This window comes from Megalopta genalis, chromosome 12, assembly GCF_051020955.1.
Source record: "Megalopta genalis isolate 19385.01 chromosome 12, iyMegGena1_principal, whole genome shotgun sequence".
NCBI lineage: Eukaryota > Metazoa > Arthropoda > Insecta > Hymenoptera > Halictidae > Megalopta > Megalopta genalis.
In genome coordinates, this window is record NC_135024.1 from 9,080,668 (window position 1) to 9,100,240 (window position 19,573).

General features: G+C 34.3%; 4 protein-coding genes across 7 annotated transcripts; 2 read left to right on the forward strand and 2 right to left on the reverse strand.

Moving 5' to 3' along the window:
- Nucleotides 1-3: 3 nt before the first annotated feature.
- Nucleotides 4-6,478, reverse strand: LOC117220317 (DNA (cytosine-5)-methyltransferase PliMCI). The gene is made up of 15 exons (XM_033470181.2): nucleotides 6,147-6,478; nucleotides 5,498-6,068; nucleotides 5,020-5,383; nucleotides 4,620-4,943; nucleotides 4,401-4,553; nucleotides 3,863-4,322; nucleotides 3,596-3,795; nucleotides 3,100-3,517; nucleotides 2,701-3,024; nucleotides 2,481-2,632; nucleotides 2,062-2,396; nucleotides 1,874-1,985; nucleotides 1,653-1,802; nucleotides 1,061-1,227; nucleotides 4-976 (listed from the first exon to the last, which is right to left on the reverse strand). Exons 1-15 carry the CDS (start codon nucleotides 6,268-6,270, stop codon nucleotides 502-504), a joined length of 4,329 nt encoding a protein of 1,442 aa, XP_033326072.2. The 5' UTR covers nucleotides 6,271-6,478; the 3' UTR covers nucleotides 4-501.
- A 1,299-nt stretch (nucleotides 6,479-7,777) lies between these two features.
- On the forward strand, nucleotides 7,778-12,652 carry LOC117220088 (UTP4 small subunit processome component l(3)72Dn). The gene is made up of 4 exons (XM_033469770.2): nucleotides 7,778-8,156; nucleotides 8,233-9,772; nucleotides 9,870-10,172; nucleotides 10,254-12,652. The coding sequence occupies exons 1-4, from the start codon at nucleotides 8,053-8,055 to the stop codon at nucleotides 10,368-10,370; spliced, it is 2,064 nt and encodes a 687-aa protein (XP_033325661.2). The 5' UTR covers nucleotides 7,778-8,052; the 3' UTR covers nucleotides 10,371-12,652.
- LOC117220087 (uncharacterized) lies at nucleotides 10,691-11,756 on the reverse strand. 2 transcript variants are annotated; one of them, XM_076525642.1, is made up of 4 exons: nucleotides 11,647-11,756; nucleotides 11,491-11,575; nucleotides 11,114-11,408; nucleotides 10,691-10,895 (listed from the first exon to the last, which is right to left on the reverse strand). In XM_076525642.1, exons 1-3 carry the CDS (start codon nucleotides 11,748-11,750, stop codon nucleotides 11,133-11,135), a joined length of 465 nt encoding a protein of 154 aa, XP_076381757.1. In that variant the 5' UTR covers nucleotides 11,751-11,756; the 3' UTR covers nucleotides 10,691-10,895; nucleotides 11,114-11,132. The 2 variants fall into 2 exon arrangements, with proteins under 2 accessions (XP_076381757.1, XP_076381758.1); XM_076525643.1 differs by having other exon boundaries at nucleotides 10,691-11,408.
- A 1,914-nt stretch (nucleotides 12,653-14,566) lies between the features above and the next one.
- Nucleotides 14,567-19,340, forward strand: Cln7 (CLN7/MFS domain-containing 8). Of its 3 annotated transcripts, none has more exons than XM_033470167.2 (10): nucleotides 14,567-15,950; nucleotides 16,351-16,500; nucleotides 16,574-16,721; nucleotides 16,782-17,025; nucleotides 17,378-17,466; nucleotides 17,561-17,780; nucleotides 17,867-17,966; nucleotides 18,043-18,177; nucleotides 18,252-18,361; nucleotides 18,489-19,340. In XM_033470167.2, exons 2-10 carry the CDS (start codon nucleotides 16,469-16,471, stop codon nucleotides 18,989-18,991), a joined length of 1,581 nt encoding a protein of 526 aa, XP_033326058.1. In that variant the 5' UTR covers nucleotides 14,567-15,950; nucleotides 16,351-16,468; the 3' UTR covers nucleotides 18,992-19,340. The 3 variants fall into 3 exon arrangements, with proteins under 3 accessions (XP_033326058.1, XP_076381756.1, XP_033326059.1); XM_076525641.1 differs by having other exon boundaries at nucleotides 14,567-15,331; XM_033470168.2 differs by lacking the exon at nucleotides 14,567-15,950 and adding an exon at nucleotides 16,079-16,242.
- Nucleotides 19,341-19,573: the final 233 nt, after the last annotated feature.

Sequence of the window (19,573 nt, forward strand, 5' to 3'; positions counted from 1 at the left end):
CGATTTTGTTATAAAGACTTTATTTCACAATAAATATTCCTTGTGTTATTTAATCATTTTATTTGTCGTTATCTCTCTTCTAAAACTATGTTGATAAACAATTTTATTTTTAACACATAACTGTAAAAAGGTACAATATATACATACGACGTGATAATTGTTACAAATGAGTCCTTGCACGAAAACAGTTTTTGACACGACATGCACATAATTATTTAATATTTCCGATGTAATTTAAAATACTGATCCCACAATTTAAAAGTTATACATGAAAATAAATGTTGCACTTTCTACTGATAACATTGCATAATAATTATGCATCACATAATACTTTTGGTCACGTAAATGGTATAAGGAAGCATCTACATATTTTTACTGGACAGGTATTGGTAAATTTATGTAGATAAAAAAGACATCTATAACATATTGTGCTACCATTAAGATTCAATACAATACTTTATCATAAATATCAATACTTTTAACATTACTTTAACATTGCTATCAGTCGCTAAAACCGTTTAGTTTTTTCTCTAATTGCTCGGTGCTCTCGGTTGTTAAACATTTTCTAATCTCAAAGCCAAGTGCAGCACCTAACGGCGGCGGTACGGCATTGCCAATTTGGCGATGTTTATCAAGTATGTTTCCATAAAAGCGGAAAGAATCTGGAAAACCTTGTGATCTGGCGCATTCTCTTACGCTTACAACTCTGGTTTGTTCAGGATGTAAAACGCGGCCTTGTTTGCCCATAGGCTCAGGGTTAGTAATCGTAGTACCAAAAAAACCATCCCATTCCAATCGACCATATAACCCAGCCCAGTGATTATGACGATTTCCAGTGTGAGGTAAACACCATGGAATTAAGGTATTGTATTGTCTAGCCATCGGGTCACAAGCTTTGCCTGCACAACAGCTGCAGACACCACGAAATGCTCCAGTGGAACTTTTACCAGCTTTTTTATCGTGATGAGTATATTCTCTGGAACGAGACAAAATTATTTAGTCAATGTATCTACCTTTTTTCTCGTTTACACTCAGCAGCATAATGATGAATTATACTTACAATTTTTTGGAATACGTTCCATCACCTAGACGTACCGCAATGTTTGGTAAATCTCGCCAATCAGATCCGCTTGCGATTGGAATATGCGCTATTCGCGCCTCAACTAGGGGTGCCATGTCTTTACAAATATGATCCTGCAGTATAGCATCTGGTTCTTTACGTCTTACCTAGAAATAAAAGCCAAATTTAGTACAATTCCGATTATCAAGCATGTTCAGTACCAATACTACAACTCTATTTTCTTCTATCAGTTCGACTAAAATTTTGTAATTCAGGAGACTGACCTGCATTTACATAATACAAAACAGGTTTATTTATTCTTACGAATAAAGAAAACAAACGATACTTGCTGCCCTTGTCAGAAAGTACATGTAAAATCTGGCATGTGATTCGTCCGTTACGCAAAATATAAAAATTACGCCAATATACGTAGTGGTAAAATGCTCAAATTTGTAGACAAATTAGCGACTACTGATATATTTTTAGAAACATTAGATGACGCCACAGCGCGTTTAGTTTATCGGTAAATTTGTCAACTAGTTTGTAAGTTTTATCATTACAAAATTTGAACTTGTGAACAATTCGTCTTCACCTTTCTTTGAAAGTGAGACGTTGGCTCGTCCCCATAGGCCATCTCTTCTTTACTCCAACCGTTCCTAATATTAGGTAGATCAGACATCGCATCACGGACACTAATTGTCCTGTACGGTGCTGATTCCGTCCAATCACAATTAGATGAATACTATAAATAAAAATACATTAACGAATTCATTCGAAAAAAATGATTTGTGTATAACTATTATAATAACATACTTTTTTATTATCAACAATAACGCTTAATTGACACGCTCGTTTGCTGAACACGTGAGTCGGCTCTGGGTATTTTGGCAGTGTTTCTCCAGGTGCAGCAGCTAATATTATTAGTCTGGATCCATAACAATCAAAAATTAAAATGTTACTCAAAATATACAATTTAGTTCTTATGAATTAGCTGTACATACCTCCTTCTAGTTTGTGGAATGCCATAATTACCGGCTTGTAAAATACCAAATGTACACTGATAACCCATTCGAACAAGACATCTCAATGTCAATTTGAGAACCATACTTCTTTTAAAGGACACGAAGTTTCTAACATTCTCCATGATAAAGTATTTCGGTCTATAGTAGTCACAATAAGATAAACATGACACTACCAACGAGTTTTTAAATAACGAATATTGCCGCGAATTGAATCGGTTCATGCCACTGAAGCCTTGGCATGGTGGTCCACCACATAATAATTCTACTTCTCCTTTTTGAGGTAAACGTTGACCACTATTGTCAAAAACGTCACCCTGTAAAGAATATACCACAATTTTATATACATATAATATAACTATATCTCTTTCGGACTATACATATTCAATCGTGCAACTTACATTCATAACTTTCTGCAGAAGTACATTGCAGTCTTCGCAAAAAACAGTTGTATCAGGATTATTGAGCCGATACGCACATGCAGCTGGTTCTTCTCTCTCAATCGCCCAACGATTATCTACGATACCAGCTTGTCGCAGTCCCTCGGATAATCCTACAATATAAAGTTTAAGTAAAAACCAAGTATCAAATAAATTGCATCACATTAATATTCATACTAACCGCCGCAACCAGCAAACACATCCAACGTTTTCAATTTTTTTGGCACACTACAGTAATCTACTGCTTTGTCAATCATTTTTTTAGCATCATTGTTCTCGAATGTTTTATTTTTGCACTTTGATTTTCCTTTTCCCTTTCCTGGTTTCCCAATATTCAAAGCACGATTTGGAGGATCAACGAATGTTTTTTCTATTGCATTATAAGCTTGAGAAAAGTAAAAACGATTTGGACCACCTGCGGTCCATTCCTCCACAGATCCATCTAAATTTTCTGAACAAGCCAAATAACATTTACCTACCACCTCCGAAAATTTAACGCTGCAAACTGTTAAAATTTAATTGGTTTGATTAATCTCTTTATTTCCTTGCTTTGTTCATAAAATAAATGATCATTTTTTACCTTCATCGCTCCAATACACCATATTAAGATCAATTTGATGCATTAATGTAAGACCTTTGTGTGTATTTTCTGGTCGATACATCTTGTTTATTTTAATCCATATATCGGACGAAGCAACTAATTTATTATTGGTTGTTGCGTATATCGAGTTAATGTAACCGATGTGGAAGGGTTCAGGTGTATCATAATTTGAACCCTTCACGTGATCAGAAGATTTTCTATAGTATTCTGGATACATATCCTCATCAACCTTCCCTTTCTTTATCTTTGAACTAATGTGATATGTAGACGTATATTTGTATTTTAAAGCTGTAGGCGAAATGAATACAGCAGAACCAACTCTAAATTCCTCCCCTTTGTATTTAACAACATTATATGTTACTTCTTTACTGTTCTTCTCTTCTTCTTTGTCAAAGACCTGTACGAAACAAATATTGGTTTTGCATTAAGAATTGAATACATAATCAGAGAAGAGTTGTGCTCTTATTTTGTATACCTTTGGCGTATAATAACATTGTAATGTTGTGAATCGTACACAAGCAGGACAAAATCGGTGGCTAATTTCTTTTCGTTGGCAGACTGGATCAGGAGGAGGATCCTCAAAACGAGCAGTTTCAGGCGTATATCGCTTTTGGTAAAAGAAAGTTTTTCCATCTTTATTTTGTATTTCATCTTCTGGTAGTAAATCTGCGTTTCCTAAAATGACGCCAATATTTAGTAATTAATATGTAATAAGTTCTTCAATAATAAATGGGGTATTTACCTAATTCGTTCCAATTCTGTGGACTAGCTTTATAAATGACGGTAGCTTTAGATTTCACAGAAGTGAATGGAACATTATCGCATTCGTCAAGTAAAAATACTTCTAATGGGTCTGATGTTTCGCCAAGTACAGTGTCACTGCCTCTTCTAAACCAATTCGCATGACATAGTTTTGCCCCAGTTTTGTCCTCCCACATATACATGACTTTAGCTATTTGCAATGGTACGGTAGGATCGTTCGATTCAATTAATACAAAGTCATTTATTTTTATCTCTTCATCAACAACCATAACTGACTTATAAAATGTTCTACGTCCATCATCAATAATTTGTTCTCCAATCCACGTGATTTCTTTTTCAACATGTTTGAATTCTTTCAGAATCATTTTCTGTGTAATCTTTGTATTTTCCATTAGTGCGTCGTTAACCTCGTCATCTTCTTGGTCTGAATCGTCAGCTTCCTGGAAAATAAATAAAGCTGTAACAACTGTTTACTTTATGTGTATGTATATTCATAGACTTTTATTAAAGTTCGTTACTTGAATGGCCATGTTCGGACATCTTCTTTTATTACAAGCTTGTTTGCTCTTTCCAGATCCACCAAACTTAATCATATCCTTACAAGCAGTACAGGCTCCGCAATCTGGTTGTTGGCAAGTTTCACAGACTCCACATCTATGTCTCTTAGGACCCTATTTGAAACAACATTATATCTAGTACTCTGAATTTCATTTATCGTAAAAATGTGAAATACCTACAGATACATCTTTTTCGTTATTTGTAGCCAATTGTTCAGAGAAAAATGTTTCAAACATATTTTTAACTAATTTTGTAGTTGTAGCTTTTGTCCATCCAATTTTCTTCTTTTGATCTCTTGGCTGTATTCTACGCAGTGCAATTCGTTTATTTAATGTTACACCCGCAAGTGTTACTAATGCTCTCATACATGGATTTGTAATTAATAAAGGATCCTCAGGTCTTGCTGATGCATCAAAGGAAATGACTTGATCACAGATAAACTGAGCATATCTTAATAAAGAATCTTCTGTAAATCTAGACAATCCCTTTGGAGGGACTATCGTCTAAGAAAAATAGAGGAGAAATTAAGAAAAGTCCAACATTCCTTGCACATAGTTCGCATCATTTTTTTACACTCACCTGTAATTTATTCAATAAATCTTCATAGGAAGGATTAATCTCATCCAATAAGAATTCTATAACTATTTTACTCATATAAATTTTTTCTTTTACTGAATCCATGAATGGTGTATATGCTTCAGCAGGTTCCATCAATATATATTCAGCAAATGCTGTTGTAAATCCTACAAGAGCTAGTTCTCCACCATCAAAACCTGATACCCACCATTCATTTATTGGTCCCATATCTTTAGTAGGCACACCACCCTCTGGACATGCATTTTCCTCATAAATAGGTTTCATAAAACCAGAAAAATAAAGTATTACATTTTTCTCAACCAGGCCGGTGTCAAAAGCACACAAGTGTCCATTCTTATCATATACACTATAAATAAAAAGTTGAATAATGAGTCATTTAACATGTAATGCAACTTCATCGGCAATAAAAAAGCAAAAACAAGAGAAATGTGTATATTGTATCTACCATAAAATGACTTACCAAAAGTCAGTTAACTTATTCTGTGGTCTCTCATCACCTTCATAAACTGTAGCTTCCTCTCCTGTAAATAAAGATAATTTGGGATCTGTTAGCCCGATAAGTTCATCTACTGCTCCATTGGGATGACCTGGATATATCTTTAAATCAGGGCTGTTCAGGTTTTGACAACAATATTCACATTTTTGATGTATATTAATAGGTTTTTGATGCAATGGTTTTGATTCATCCGCATTCACATTGCACTCCTCCGTCTTAGTCTTCTTAAGAGTATTGCTCTCAAGATCATCGCTAGAATCTACTTGTTCATGGTTCAATTCATTTTCAAGCTTATCACAATTTCCTAACGTTTTTTCTTTTTGCTCCAGCATAGGAGTTTTGGCTTCCAATTCTTCAGCTGCATTACTTTTTCTTTTGGTAGGTTTCTTAGATTGATTCTTTTGCTTAGGTGATGCATTTTTATTAACATTCCCATTAACTCTGTGCAAACTTGTAATATCTGTATTTACATATTTTCCACTACGAAGCTTCTTTCTATCTTTATTTACTTCTGGAACTGTTGTTGCTTCGTTCACTGATGAGAAGCCAATTTAACCATATCAATAATAATATTGTTGTAATAATACTTTCAAGTAATGTTTAAGCAGTTTACCTGTATTCTTGTTTTCCTTATTAACGTGATCATTTATTGGAATTTGATGCCTTCCTGTATCGTCAATCTGTGTTTGTTTTTCTGTCTCGTAACTCTCAGTGTTTGCTGTGATAGCCGATATCATGGTGAATTAAATCCAATAATTCACTGAACTCTCGAGAATCTGTCTTTCAACTCGAGATATGAGCTCCTTACAACTAAACAGTAACAACTCTAATAGGAATGTATGTACTTGTAATGTTAGAGATAATTACAAATGAACACGTTTTCCCATAGTTTCATGGATGCGTTACACACACGCAAGTAACAGAACATGTACGCTGATAGTGTACCGCCAAAATCTTTCAAAGCCTGTTTACATGAAAACGCCATTTCTACACGATCATACAAAGATACATAACACATACATGTATACGAAGTACATGTCAAACACGATACACATAGGATGTTCCAAAAATGTTGTAAATTGTAAGCCCTTGAGACAGGTGATTCCTGAGGTGATTTGAATATAAATTTTTTCTTAATGAAAATGTTCTTCCTACCTTTCTTAAGGAGTTAGTAATGAAAATCACGGACCAATCGGAAAGCGAGAACGGCCTATGAATCCTAACGTGATGACGTTAGCTTGTATGAATGTACGTATATATGTTTGTATGCATGCATGTCAATCTAAAGTGCGCTTGCGTGATATATTTTCATTGTTCTGCAGTTTAATGTTAAGGAATGTTGTTAGAGCACAAATAATTATTTGAAACGCGCGTTGAAAACATTCTCCAATGAAATGCTTAAATACAACTAATAATTATTCAATATGTCAGCATAATATTACATAGGTATATACATAGATACATATTGTATATGTCATTTTTGTGAAATATGAATTAACATCTGGTGTTATAGTACTACATTACAGTACTACATTACATTTAGCGTAAATTAATATTTGAATGAGGATTTTTTTGAAGATTTCATTACTTCTTAGAAATGTTGATAATATTAAATAGGATTTTCAGAAATCTTAATAAGATTTGTTTTATCCTTAGGAATAGATATATGTGTAGATTGTATGTATGTAGTGCCTCACCTTAGTGAGCGAAGCGGGGGCAACCAGCTTAATAGCATAAAACAAGTAGAGAAATCTGATTGGTTGATGCTTCACAGCTAAACAGTGCTGCCCTCATGATACTAGACAAAGAGAGGAAGTGACGAGTGAGCAAAAGAGTACGATATCAGCAAGAGAGAGAGAGGTTCTCCTTGACTGAGAATTTATGACTTCCCATCCTGAAAGACTCAAAGTTTTGATTCTGTCTACATGAAATTGGAAAAGATCTTTCAAGAAACTACGTAACTTCTCCTGCATTCTTCAATTAGTCTCGCCAATTCTCATCGAGGAATTTCATAGGAACTCTCTCTTACTCGTTATCTCTCTGTAAGGAGCATTCCGCCCCTTACATTTTATATTCGAATTTCCCTCTCATCGCCATTTGTCGGAGATCATAATACGATAGCGCCATCGCAAATCGTATCTATGTTTGCGTAGTCACGCAATAGTAAATATACATAGTTTGTAGGTACATCTAGGGACATGAAAGTCTCTAGGGATATTCTCTAAGCGCAACCTGTAGTGGCAACAAAAAGCGGAAGCCGCGAAAACCGCGCCACGAGTTTAGTCTTTAATGATCTTTAATAGAATTTTGCAACCTTTTCTAGTCCGTGTCCCGCGTGTGTTTTCATCGTATCGTATTCATTCAGTCGTGTTCAGTCGTATCAAGTCTTATTACAGACAGTGTGCTATGCAGTGCTATGCTAGTACACCGTGTATTATTTCCTCTAAGCATATTCCTACAAGTTTGTATAATTAGATTAACAACACAGTTCTTAATGGTCCTATGAATATAAATAAATCATGTCCACCTGTAAAATACATAATATTAATTTCTATAATTTGGAGCCTCGTTCTTTTACTTGTTTGTCTTACGAATCAAAAACAAGAAAGTTAGCACTTGCGAGGTTAGTTTTTGCGTACATGTATGAAGCTGGCACGTTAAATACAGCTATACTAAATGTTTTACAAATGTTTTTACAGAAATGATAATTCCATTGAAGTCTGGAATGTTGCGAATGCACCTTTTGTGGAATGTACAATAGCTGGATGTCAAGAAAACTCCATAGAGAGTATTCTATGGATCGATCAAAGACTATTCTCAACAGGTCTTCATGGAATGATAACAGAATACAATTTAACAACATTGTCTATTAAAAGCGAGGTTGCAGTCACAGGAGGTGCTGCTTGGTGCATGGATCTTAATCATGAGAAAACTTGTTTAGCTGTTGGTACAGAGGATGGATATATCAATACGTTTACTGTAACCAGCGATGCACTGATATATGAAAGAATTTTTGATAAACAGAAGGGAAGGATTCTTTGCATCAAATGGGACAATACAGGAGAAATGATATATACTGGATCTATAGATACAATTAGAGTTTGGAGTGCTATATCAGGCCTTGCAATTCATAAGATGACAACATCTAGAAAAGAAGCTAAAAAAGAAACTATTATATGGTGCTTAGCTGTTACAGACGATAATGTTATAGTTTCTGGAGATTCGCGTGGTTGTTTATCATTTTGGGATCCTCACATGGGCACCTTAATTGAATCCCATGAAAGCCATACTGCAGACATATTAGCTGTTACGTTATCCCATGATATGAATATTGTATATTGCGCTGGTGTGGATCCTGTAGTGAGAAGTTTTTGTAAAATAATTACAAAATCTACTGGGAAACCTCAATGGGTAAAAGGGATCGAAAGGCGATTGCATGCCCATGATGTGAGAGCTCTTGTGGATGCAGATGGGAAACTATACTCAGCCGGTGTGGATGGATATCTAGCTCAATCAAGCTATCCACCTAAGGTCCTTGTTAAGTATCCCCCATTACTTCAGCCACCATGTTCCACTATTTGTAGAAAATCTAAGTGTATTTTGTTAAGATACACAAATTTCCTTGAACTATGGAGGCTCGGTTCTCCTGCTAAAGTCCCTCCAGAGTCTGTTCATCCTGGTATGATCCATCAGTTAGAAGAGGAGCCAATAAAATTGCTCCAATTGAAAACGAAAGGAGATGAAAATATTATTTCTTGTGCTATCAATAAAGACTCTAAAACGATTGTGTACTCGACCGAGAGTCACGTTAGAGTTTTCAACTTTGATGTTGTCGAAGGAGTCACGCAATTGTCGAAGAACGATTCCGACATTTCTGCAACTAGGATACAGAAAATGTTATTCAGTCCAAACGGTAAATTATTTGTAGCGATTAACAATGACGGAAGAAAGAATACTGTGACATTATATAAAGTAGAAAAGAAGCGTTTAAGGCATCTTGGTTGTTTCCACACGGAGGAGGAGTCTATTGTAAACATTGGATTGGTTTGCTTCTCCCCTGACAGCAAATATTTTGTTTGCGCCGACCGTCAAGGCGCAATTGCAATATACAATGTTAGCGAAACTGTGAGCACAGATGCCCCTGCGGCATGGCTGCTACCCAAGTATAATTGTCCTCCAACAGCCATGGCTGTACAGAAAGACACTCTGAATTTGGTTGTGGTATATTCTGATCACAAGGTAAGAAAAATGGGAATCTGTAGAATATTAACGACATTAGAGCGCAATAATCCTAATTCGTAAAATGGTGTGTTAACACTAATTGGTTTCATTTTAGATCGTCGAGTACAACCTTCTGCAAAGGCAGTATACAAATTTTTCGAACAATCTGCAAAGCCGATTGTCGAAGCAATGGCTGGCGCGGCCTTTCCCTATAACGAACATAATCTTCGATCAACGAAATGAGAATATTATAATAATGCACGATGATTCGACGGTGTATGTGATCAATAAATCGAACGAGCTGCCGGACAAAGAAATGAAAATTCCGAAACGAGAAAACGGCGAGATAACGGAGGACAGTAGTTCCATTCTGAGCTCGCAGTCTCATCAAACTTTTCAAGTTCTCAGAAAGTATAAGGTAATTTCAGTTTTCCATTTAAATGAGCTTTGGAAGGAACTGAAATGAGCTAAAAAGAAACGTTGTTCACACTATTTGCAGCATCTGGTTTATTTGGATTGGCTGAGTGATGAAGAAATGGTTGCAGTCGATGTCAACCCGATCGCTTTAACAGAAAAATTACCGCCGGCTCTCAAAAAGATGTGGTTTGGGGGATGAAACTGAGACTCGTTTTAGGGTGACTAAATATTGTACAAAGCTATCGGCATATTTTCTACAGAAATATTATCCCGACTGTTTATAAGTAAACACGTGACGATCTATTTTTTAATGCACCTATTACAGTGTACAATACATTGTATACATAAAGCTGTGCAATCAATAGTTGGTGCCAATTGAGTTAGTTTCAACACTGAGATTCATAAAACTCGTCATTTTGATCGGCGTTAGAAACAAGAAAGTCATTATTTTCCTGCCTTCCTAATTTCAAATATTTTAATATTGTTGATTATTTGCTTGCAAATAATTAAAGGCAGAGGTTTAGGTAAAAGTATATTTATTGAACACACGGAAACACAAGATCGTAAGCTGCTCACCAACGACTGACTAAAAACGCGGAAGACCTGCAAACTGTGGGTCGGAAAATCCTTAGTAGTTATAAATAACCAATCCGTGTAACGGACTTTCAAGACAAAATTTGCTCGACTCGAGTCGACGCGCGTTTAGTCGCAAGGGCCGTCTTACCTAAAAAACGGACAAGGCCGTAAAACATACAAATTACCCATTTTCAATAGCATCGAAAATGCCAGACATTTACAAATATCTATAAATCTAGTTAATACTTAATCCATCGGGTAGGTCATTTTTCTTAATATTACGGGCTTTATGAAAGTTTAATTGCCTTATGTAGTATACAAAACGGCAATGAAAAATACTTTTCAATAGTCCGATAATTGGAGTACCTTTTACAATCATGGAATTTTAACCGAGAAAGATGAACCTTTGTTGTCTAACGCGGAACTCGCCGGGTTCTTCGGGTGGTTCGATCGTCCATTTTGGCGAAATATACCAGCGGCCGGTGAATTCGAGACTGTATTCGGGGCCAAATGATCGCAGGCCCACCATTCCGGATGTCGTTTTGGGAATAGTCGACGACGGTTTTAGTGGAATCGGCGAGCGTTTAATCGCATCCTCTGATGGTTTGCGTTCGAAGGAGTCTGCCGGAAGTCCCTCCTTTCTACACTCTTCGGCCAGCACCTATGGTCAACGATATCGGGACACATTAAAATTTGAGTGGTGAATCTTCTTTCCCCTATACCCTGAACCTCTTCCTAACTACCTTTTTAAAGAATTCACCAGTTAGGTGTTCGTATTTTATAGGCCAATTACGTTGGAATATTTTGTCTTGTAAAGTGATTTCCTTGCTAAAATTCGACAATATCATTAACCAAAAGACTTGCTGTATGCACACAACAAACGAACCGGTTGCATGTACCAGATCTTGTCCAAAGTTACCGCATTCCTCGCGTGATCTTTCCGCCTCGCATGACCTTTGTCGATCTTCCTATCCTCAGTCTTGTCTTGCCCTTTATCCGTCATCTTTTCTGTATCACTGGAAGTAAATTAGGAAGAGTTACAAAACTGCAAAATCTAACAATGTAATCGCGAGATATCAAAGAATAGACTGCACCTTCGTTGTTCCTCGCGGTTTGTTCGATATCTTCGTTGCTATAGTTAATCTTATTTTCGAAGGATAAGAACTCCTTCCCATTGATGAAACATTGATTCGAAAATTTTTGGAGTGCTAGCATAAAAGATTCAAGATATACATTGTCTTAATCATTATATAAACATTTGTTAGATAAAATCAGCTTCCATTCAGTTTCCAACATTCCACATTTTCTTGTATTAATATTCAGGGCGCTGCAATAATTGGCTAGGACATCCTGCTCAAATTGTCAAAACATTAACTACAAATATATATGTTCAAAACATATCTCAATGTGTGTTGAGCATCGTTTGGAAATACTGACGGTGTGATTGAGACTCATCGAGAATCCTATAAAGGGATCGTGAGACGCGGCAGCGTCTCGCACTAAGTAGTTAAGACGGTAGCTGCATATCTTTTCTTTGATCAAAACGGCCAAAAGTGTTAATAGCGATTTATTCTTTTAAGCCATGTTGTATTTAATTTTAACGATTGCCCAATTGTTAAGTGTCACCGTGCGCGTATAAAAAGTCCTGAAACATGTTAATAGGAACAGAAATAGCTGAGATATCGAGATATCAATTTCACGTGCAGATATAAAATTTTTCATTTTCAGCTACATATACTGCATAGTATACACTTTTAATTTTAATTAACTGGCTGTGGAGCACTGTACAAATGGAACAATTTACTTTTGATTTCTGTACCTTCTTCAAATTCAAATCAAATATACAGTGAACAACTACTTCTGATTTTAATACTTTCTTCGAATAAAGTTAAATGGTAATAAATACTTTTGGAGTGTTTTTTTACATCCTTCCGAAATTTAACACTTTACTGAGCTTTTTGTAGCTTAATATTTCATTTTCTGTATTTGGGAACGTTTTTTGGAGAAGAGAAGCATCGTCCATTTCTTGGAGGATTTTTGAATAGTTCATTGATAACTTTCGAATGCTTCTTTGGGGGATTAGTTACTTTCCATTATTTTCTTCTGGATGTTTGTTCAAGTCTTTTTTAATATATTTATGAGTTTCTTTTTCATTCTTAATAGATTTGGCGGTTACAGATCACGCCGGGGTCACCGGTTTCAGTGAACCCATCGTGATGTTCTATTTATGATTTCCACTATCGCGATTCTCTAGGGTCCGAAATTAGACAGAATTTAATTAACAAGTAAATTAACACGAATAAACGCTTAGTTTATTAAGAATCGAATTTAAAAGTATACGTGACAACGAGTCAAATTTCACGCGCAAATACAATCTGCGCATGTTCACGCCATGTGGTCCGATCGTAGAAAGAGTATTTAGGCGCTACTAGAACGTTTGTAAAGCGTAACTCATGCAGGACGCTAATGTTGCGCGTGGCCGTTTGTGGAACTATGAATCTGTTACGGAACTACATGTCCGCCACATAGAAAACGCCGGTGGCTCCATCTCGTATTTATCAAGCAGTTTCATATCTCTAGATAATACCATTTATGTAACGAAATCTGTACAGCAGCTACCTACCTGCTGAATTCGTAAAATCACGTGACTACCCATAAACGACTCGTTTTGGCACTTTGCCGTAAATGTCGCTGTAAATGCTTTTGGTTTATGTATCTACCATTATAGAAAAATTTAGTATTAATTAAAATCGTTGTAAACAGTTCTCATTCTATATTACTAATTCAAATAAGTGAATAATTTGTATACATATTTTTTGCTTCATTCATAATTAAAATAACACTGCGTACCAATGAATTAGAACTCTACATTGAATATTACGATAGCTCCCTCTATTTTTTGTTATTTACTTCTGTTTGTGTCTGATTTATATGAACTTTAGTGTAAATATTGTCAACCGAATAAACAATTTAAATGTTTTATTAATTTCCAAATATTTTTTTTATTCAAACTTAAATACATAATATCATATATGTATTTAATAAATTTTTAAGTTACGTATGTATATCATTCATTGGTTTACACACGAATTTATGTATTTCATGGTTTGTGTGAGAAAATGGTCGACTGGATCACTTTAAGGTCTAATATAAATGTTTCTTAAAAGTATGTAATATTAATCATATTGTTAATTATTTATTATCAATATTATATGCAACGTCTTTCCTATCTACTAATGGTATACATTTAGGAAGCTATTCCATTTATTGTGGTTACAAATTTGTTGAAATTGCTCAACTTTATTCATACGAGAAGTAATTGGTATTGTTTTTATTAAGCAGGAATCATAAATGCAGAGGTAATTTAAGTGCAAATTTATTAAAAATTCTTTTATTTATAATTTTAGATGCATACGGCGCATGAATAAAACCATTTTCTTGTGCTGCCTTTTTATGAAAGTAAGGAATATAAGAAGCTTGTAGGTATTCATTGTTTACATTCTGTCAGTTATAAGTGAATAAACGTGTAAGCACGAATATGGCAGAAGAACAAAACAAATTTTTGGAAGAATGTGAGAATGAGTTTCAAGATCGATATACAGAGAAGGACACTGAGTTTATAAGAATTAAAAATTTAGAATTGAGAAGTCCACCGATTATGGATCCTTGGTATAATAAACCTCGTAGATCACAGAATGAGTGGTCACAAAATCAAGGCCACGGTAGACGTAATAATGAAAGAAACAGATATGAAAGACATGATAGATACGACAGATACGACAGATATGCTGAAAGAAGACATCAACGTCGTTATAGGCCTTAACTAACAATCCTTTTCTCAAATGACTTAATTTTATTTTGTACATAGACTGATGCATTATACCGAATTGTAAAATAAAATGTTTGTAATCAAAATATCTTTTCATTTGAAATACGTTATCATTGACATTTCGAAATTATCATCATATATAGATTAAATCGTTAATTTTTTTAATCAATTCATCTTTAATCAAAATTATCTAGCTACGTATAAATTACGAGAAGTGTAAGCGTAAGTGGAATCTTTAATCGCGTCTTATGAAACGATCAATTATCATTATGTATTTATTTTTATAACTTTTAAATATCTGTAATCTTTGTAATTGGTAACACTTAAGCGTTTAAGCGAGCTATTAGAACCTCGACATTTCATATGATACGACCCAATAAATATTTTTATAAGACAGCAGATATAAATGCACGAGCATTAATAATAGTTGTGAACACGTCACACGCGTACAACACACGTTCTATACGAAATCAGCTGTGCTATCACTGTCAGGAGGAAACGTGTGTTTCTTTTGTCTTTTCAACTCTGTATCGTTTGCCTCTGCCGAGTATATGTATATGTATGCCATGTAACTAGGGTAAAATGGAATAAAAACAGGAAGCAGAAGGTTTGAGCAATGTACTCTTTGGCTCGGATTTGGACAGTACAGTATACCTACGTAGTGGTGCTCGTTTGGTACAAGGAACTGTACTTACTTTTTCCAATAAAACTAAAAATTGGTGAAACAAATTCAATTGAAACTTATTGACGCACAAGTAAGCATAATTAATTGTGTGCCAGACAACAGTGTAAATCAATAAAAAATTAATTCGTTGAATATCACGAGGTTATCATTCTCACGAGATCATTTCTAAAATCGTAAGATTCGAAGTATGTATGTATTATCATGTAGGCAAATGTTTGACACAATCCACTTATCTGAATGGGAATGAAAAACCATAGGTAGTGGGGAAAATTAGTTGGGACTATCCACTACGAATGAAATGTTTCTTTGTCTCCCGACGGATTCGTATAAATGAAGTGCTACTGCTGTTAAATGAAGCAGTGGTTGTTCAAAGTGAGATTAACATTTAAACGTGATCCGATCGAGTAGTGTACAGTTAGTGTATGCAAACTATGTCAATTGAAAATTGCATTTATACGTATGTAATGATTGATCAATGCGGAGGTGTGTTTTATAAACTATATAAGTAAACATGCAAGATCGTGATATACATAAATACGGCACACGTTATCAGTGATGCGCGAACTTTTGAAGATATTTGTCAGTTGTAAAATGCTGTGTTCAGATAAACTTTGTTTACAATACATCTGACAAGTTCATTTATAATTACTTTGGTTAGACAAATCTGAAAGTAACATATTTTCTTGGTGGTGAGTATAACGTTGTAATCTCCTATATTTTTTTTATGTACAAAATTGTTATAAAAATTGAATTTGAGTTTTATACATATTTCACGTTAAATATGTTATAAAGCAGTCATATTTATGGACTATAATGAACAGTCTACAGACTTGTAATCTGTGGTGAATTTTTTTAAATCACATATAAAGAGAAGAGTCAATTGCATGTTTTTGCTATCAGAATATAAATACTTGAATAGACATTAATATTTGAAATCACAGAACTTGTTTATAGTATGGTTGATTCATACATAATAAAATGGTAGGTCATATAATATAGAATAAATGATACAGTGAAATATACATATTTGTACAATCTGTTATTGATGTGCTATGTTAATGAGTTGTACTTTATTCTTGTTTCTTTCAGATTTACTTTACTATCATTAGAATAAATCAATGTTGATATAAATACATTCAAATTCATAATTAAAATAGATAGAATATACTTTATTATATATCGCAGAGATTTTATATCATAATCTTTAATGGACTGGATTAAAAAATTACGCGCTGAAAGGTGAGGCAGAATAACCAAGTCATTATGCTCGTACATTTTATAAATTATAACATAATTGTTAATAATATTATAGATCCACTGTTCCTAAGGATGATGATCTAGAAACTGTTGCAGAAAGAAGAGAACGATGGAGAAGTATCTATGTCATTTATTTTACTATGTTTCTTATGTCCCTTGGATTCAGTATTATACTAACTGGAGTCTGGCCATATCTTGATAAAGTAAGTGTATAGTAAAAATGCACATATACTGTAATATGAAATGATATGTTTTCATTACAGTTGGACAAAAATGCTGGCAAAGAGTTTATGGGATATGTTGTTGCAGCTAATCCTTTGGCACAAATGTTATTTTCCCCTTTAGTAGGTTGGTGGGGAGATAAAAGGGGTTCTATAAGATTACCCCTTTTATCAACATTAGCGCTTTTTACATTTGCATCAGGGATGTACAGTGTTCTTGAAATCTTGCCAGGTGATCGGAAAATGTTTATGATAGCTGCTAGATTTTTGGTTGGAGTTAGCTCTGGTTAGTATTTTCTTTAATTTTGACTTACAATTGCTGTATACATTGTACTTTACACCTAGCCTGCAGATGCTCACGTAAATTTATGTTTCAAAAAATTACTAAAGACCAGAATTAAGTTCAATAATGTAAATTTGTTGAATATCTGCATTCTAGTAACTATGCCATGGAACACTAAACTTGAAACTAAGTAGGGAGGTCTATTATTTTACACATTGTAGCATCCAACAAAATGTGAGGCTTCCACACTATAATGAAACATAATGCCCCAATCGATGTTCATTAGTGTAATGTCTATCTTTTTAATAATGTGAAATAAAAATAAAATAAATGTAACTTTTCTTTGATATTCTAGCTAATATTGCAGTAGCAAGATCTTATCTTTCTGCAGCTACGAAATTTTCAGAAAGAACGCACGCGGTTTCTATGGTATCTCTTGCACAGGTAATGCAGTTTAATATGTTGTTTGTAAAGTCGTGGATATGACTATACATAGTTTTATTGGATTGAACGTATAATGTATCTTATAATTTAATAGGTACTGGGATTTGTGGTAGGTCCCGGATTGCAAGCCGTGGTCACACCTCTCGGCGAACATGGTTTCTATTTTATGAATTTACCTGTTAATATGTATACTATGACTGGTTGGATAAATGTTAAAATGGGGATTCTTAATTTTGCTTTGTTTCTTCCATGGAATTTCAAGGAGCATAGGATTGCCCTACGCGAAGCTATGAAATTACAAGGAAGAAGAACAGGTAATAATTACTTTAAGTAGTATACATATAGTACAGTAAAAATAGGCTATAGTGAACTGACCGAATGGTTGTTGTAAAAACTGCAGAAGAGGAAACATTGAAGTCTGCTAAGCCAGATTATCTAGCAAATTGCACATTGATTTGTGCATTTTTTGTCTTGGTATTTAATTTCGTCCTTCTCGAAACGTTAGTATAACAATCTCTTTGATTTATATTTCTTGTTTCTTTATCTTGTTCAACATTTTTTTTACCTTCTTATTAGTTTGGGTACTTCCTTAACTATGGATCAATTTGGTTGGTCAAAGAAAGAATCTCTGTATTATATGGGTCTGTTAATGAGTGTCGGTGCTATTGTATCTTGTATTACGTTTGTTATGATTGAACCACTCTGTAAAAGGTATGAATATTTGATAGAAATTGAACTTTATTAGATTCAATGAACGTTATTAGATTTCATTTGAACGTTATTAGATTCAATGAACGTAAAGTGATGCTGTGGGGTGGATTCTTCTTTATGATAATTGGAAGGATATTGTACATACCATGGGGACCGGATCCTCCGCCAATCGCGTACGAACTGCGTAAGTATAAAGTTAAAAATTTAAGTTCTAATGTAAAATATTTGTGTACGATATAAGCTTTAGGCAAAATCTAGCCCATAAGAGGTAACGAAAACTATATTCACGTGGATTTTTATTAATATTACAGCATCCGATAATGGTACAACAAATGTCAATGCAACAGAAGTCTTAGGATGCCCTAGTAGTCAAAAGTGGTGTCTCTACACGCCTCAACTCACGGTCACACAATTTCTTATTGGCTATGGTTTCACAACTATAGGCTACCCATTAGGAGTGACCTTGATACAAACCATTTTTAGTAAAGTATTAGGACCACGACCACAAGGTGTTTGGATGGGTTTCATGACAGGTGCGGGTTGCGCGTCCCGTGTGTTAGGTCCAGTATTTATTAGTGTAGTTTATACACGTTTTGGAACGTACCATGCTTTTGGTATCACTGGTCTAATGCTAATATTATCTATGACGTGGCTACAAATCGTGGACAAGCGGTTAATACCTCCTAAACTTGCTTCGATAGAAGAAACCAAGCCTGATGCAGAAATTCCACTGGTTCACCTTAAGTCTAATAATGCTCAAGCAACAAATGATATAGAAAGGAGTAATGTAAACGCGGATTGTGATAAGGTTTAAGTAATTTGTTTTTTCAATTTTTATCTTTTTTTGAGATAATATAGGGACTTATGCATAACTGCAATTGTTGGAGAAAAATACTGATGTTATGAAATACGATATTTTTTATGAATATTTACACGTTTTTCATACATATTTCACAATTATAAATATGTAAACTATCTTTTAACGAATATATGTAACACTAATGGCGTATGGAAAGAATGGCAAAGGTTTTAGGTAAATATAGGTTTTACTTATGTTAATATGCTATGTAGAAAAAAAATGAGATTGTCGCGTTTTAAAAAGACTATGGTATGATATTGATGTCAGTACAAAAGGTTTTTAAACATTAAACATATTAAAAAGATTACGTATGTTATAAGTATTGTATAGATTATTATTCATGTTGCTCATACTTTTGAAATCTAAAAAAATACTTGCAACAGTAAAGACTGATATTTACATGAATTTAGTAATATCAAATATAAAAATAAGAGTTTGCACAAATTTAATAGTTGCAAATGATTTCCGTTAAACATTCAGACTCGAATGTACTTATTAGGATTGAATGAGATTCTACAGAGCTTTTACTAATAAAAT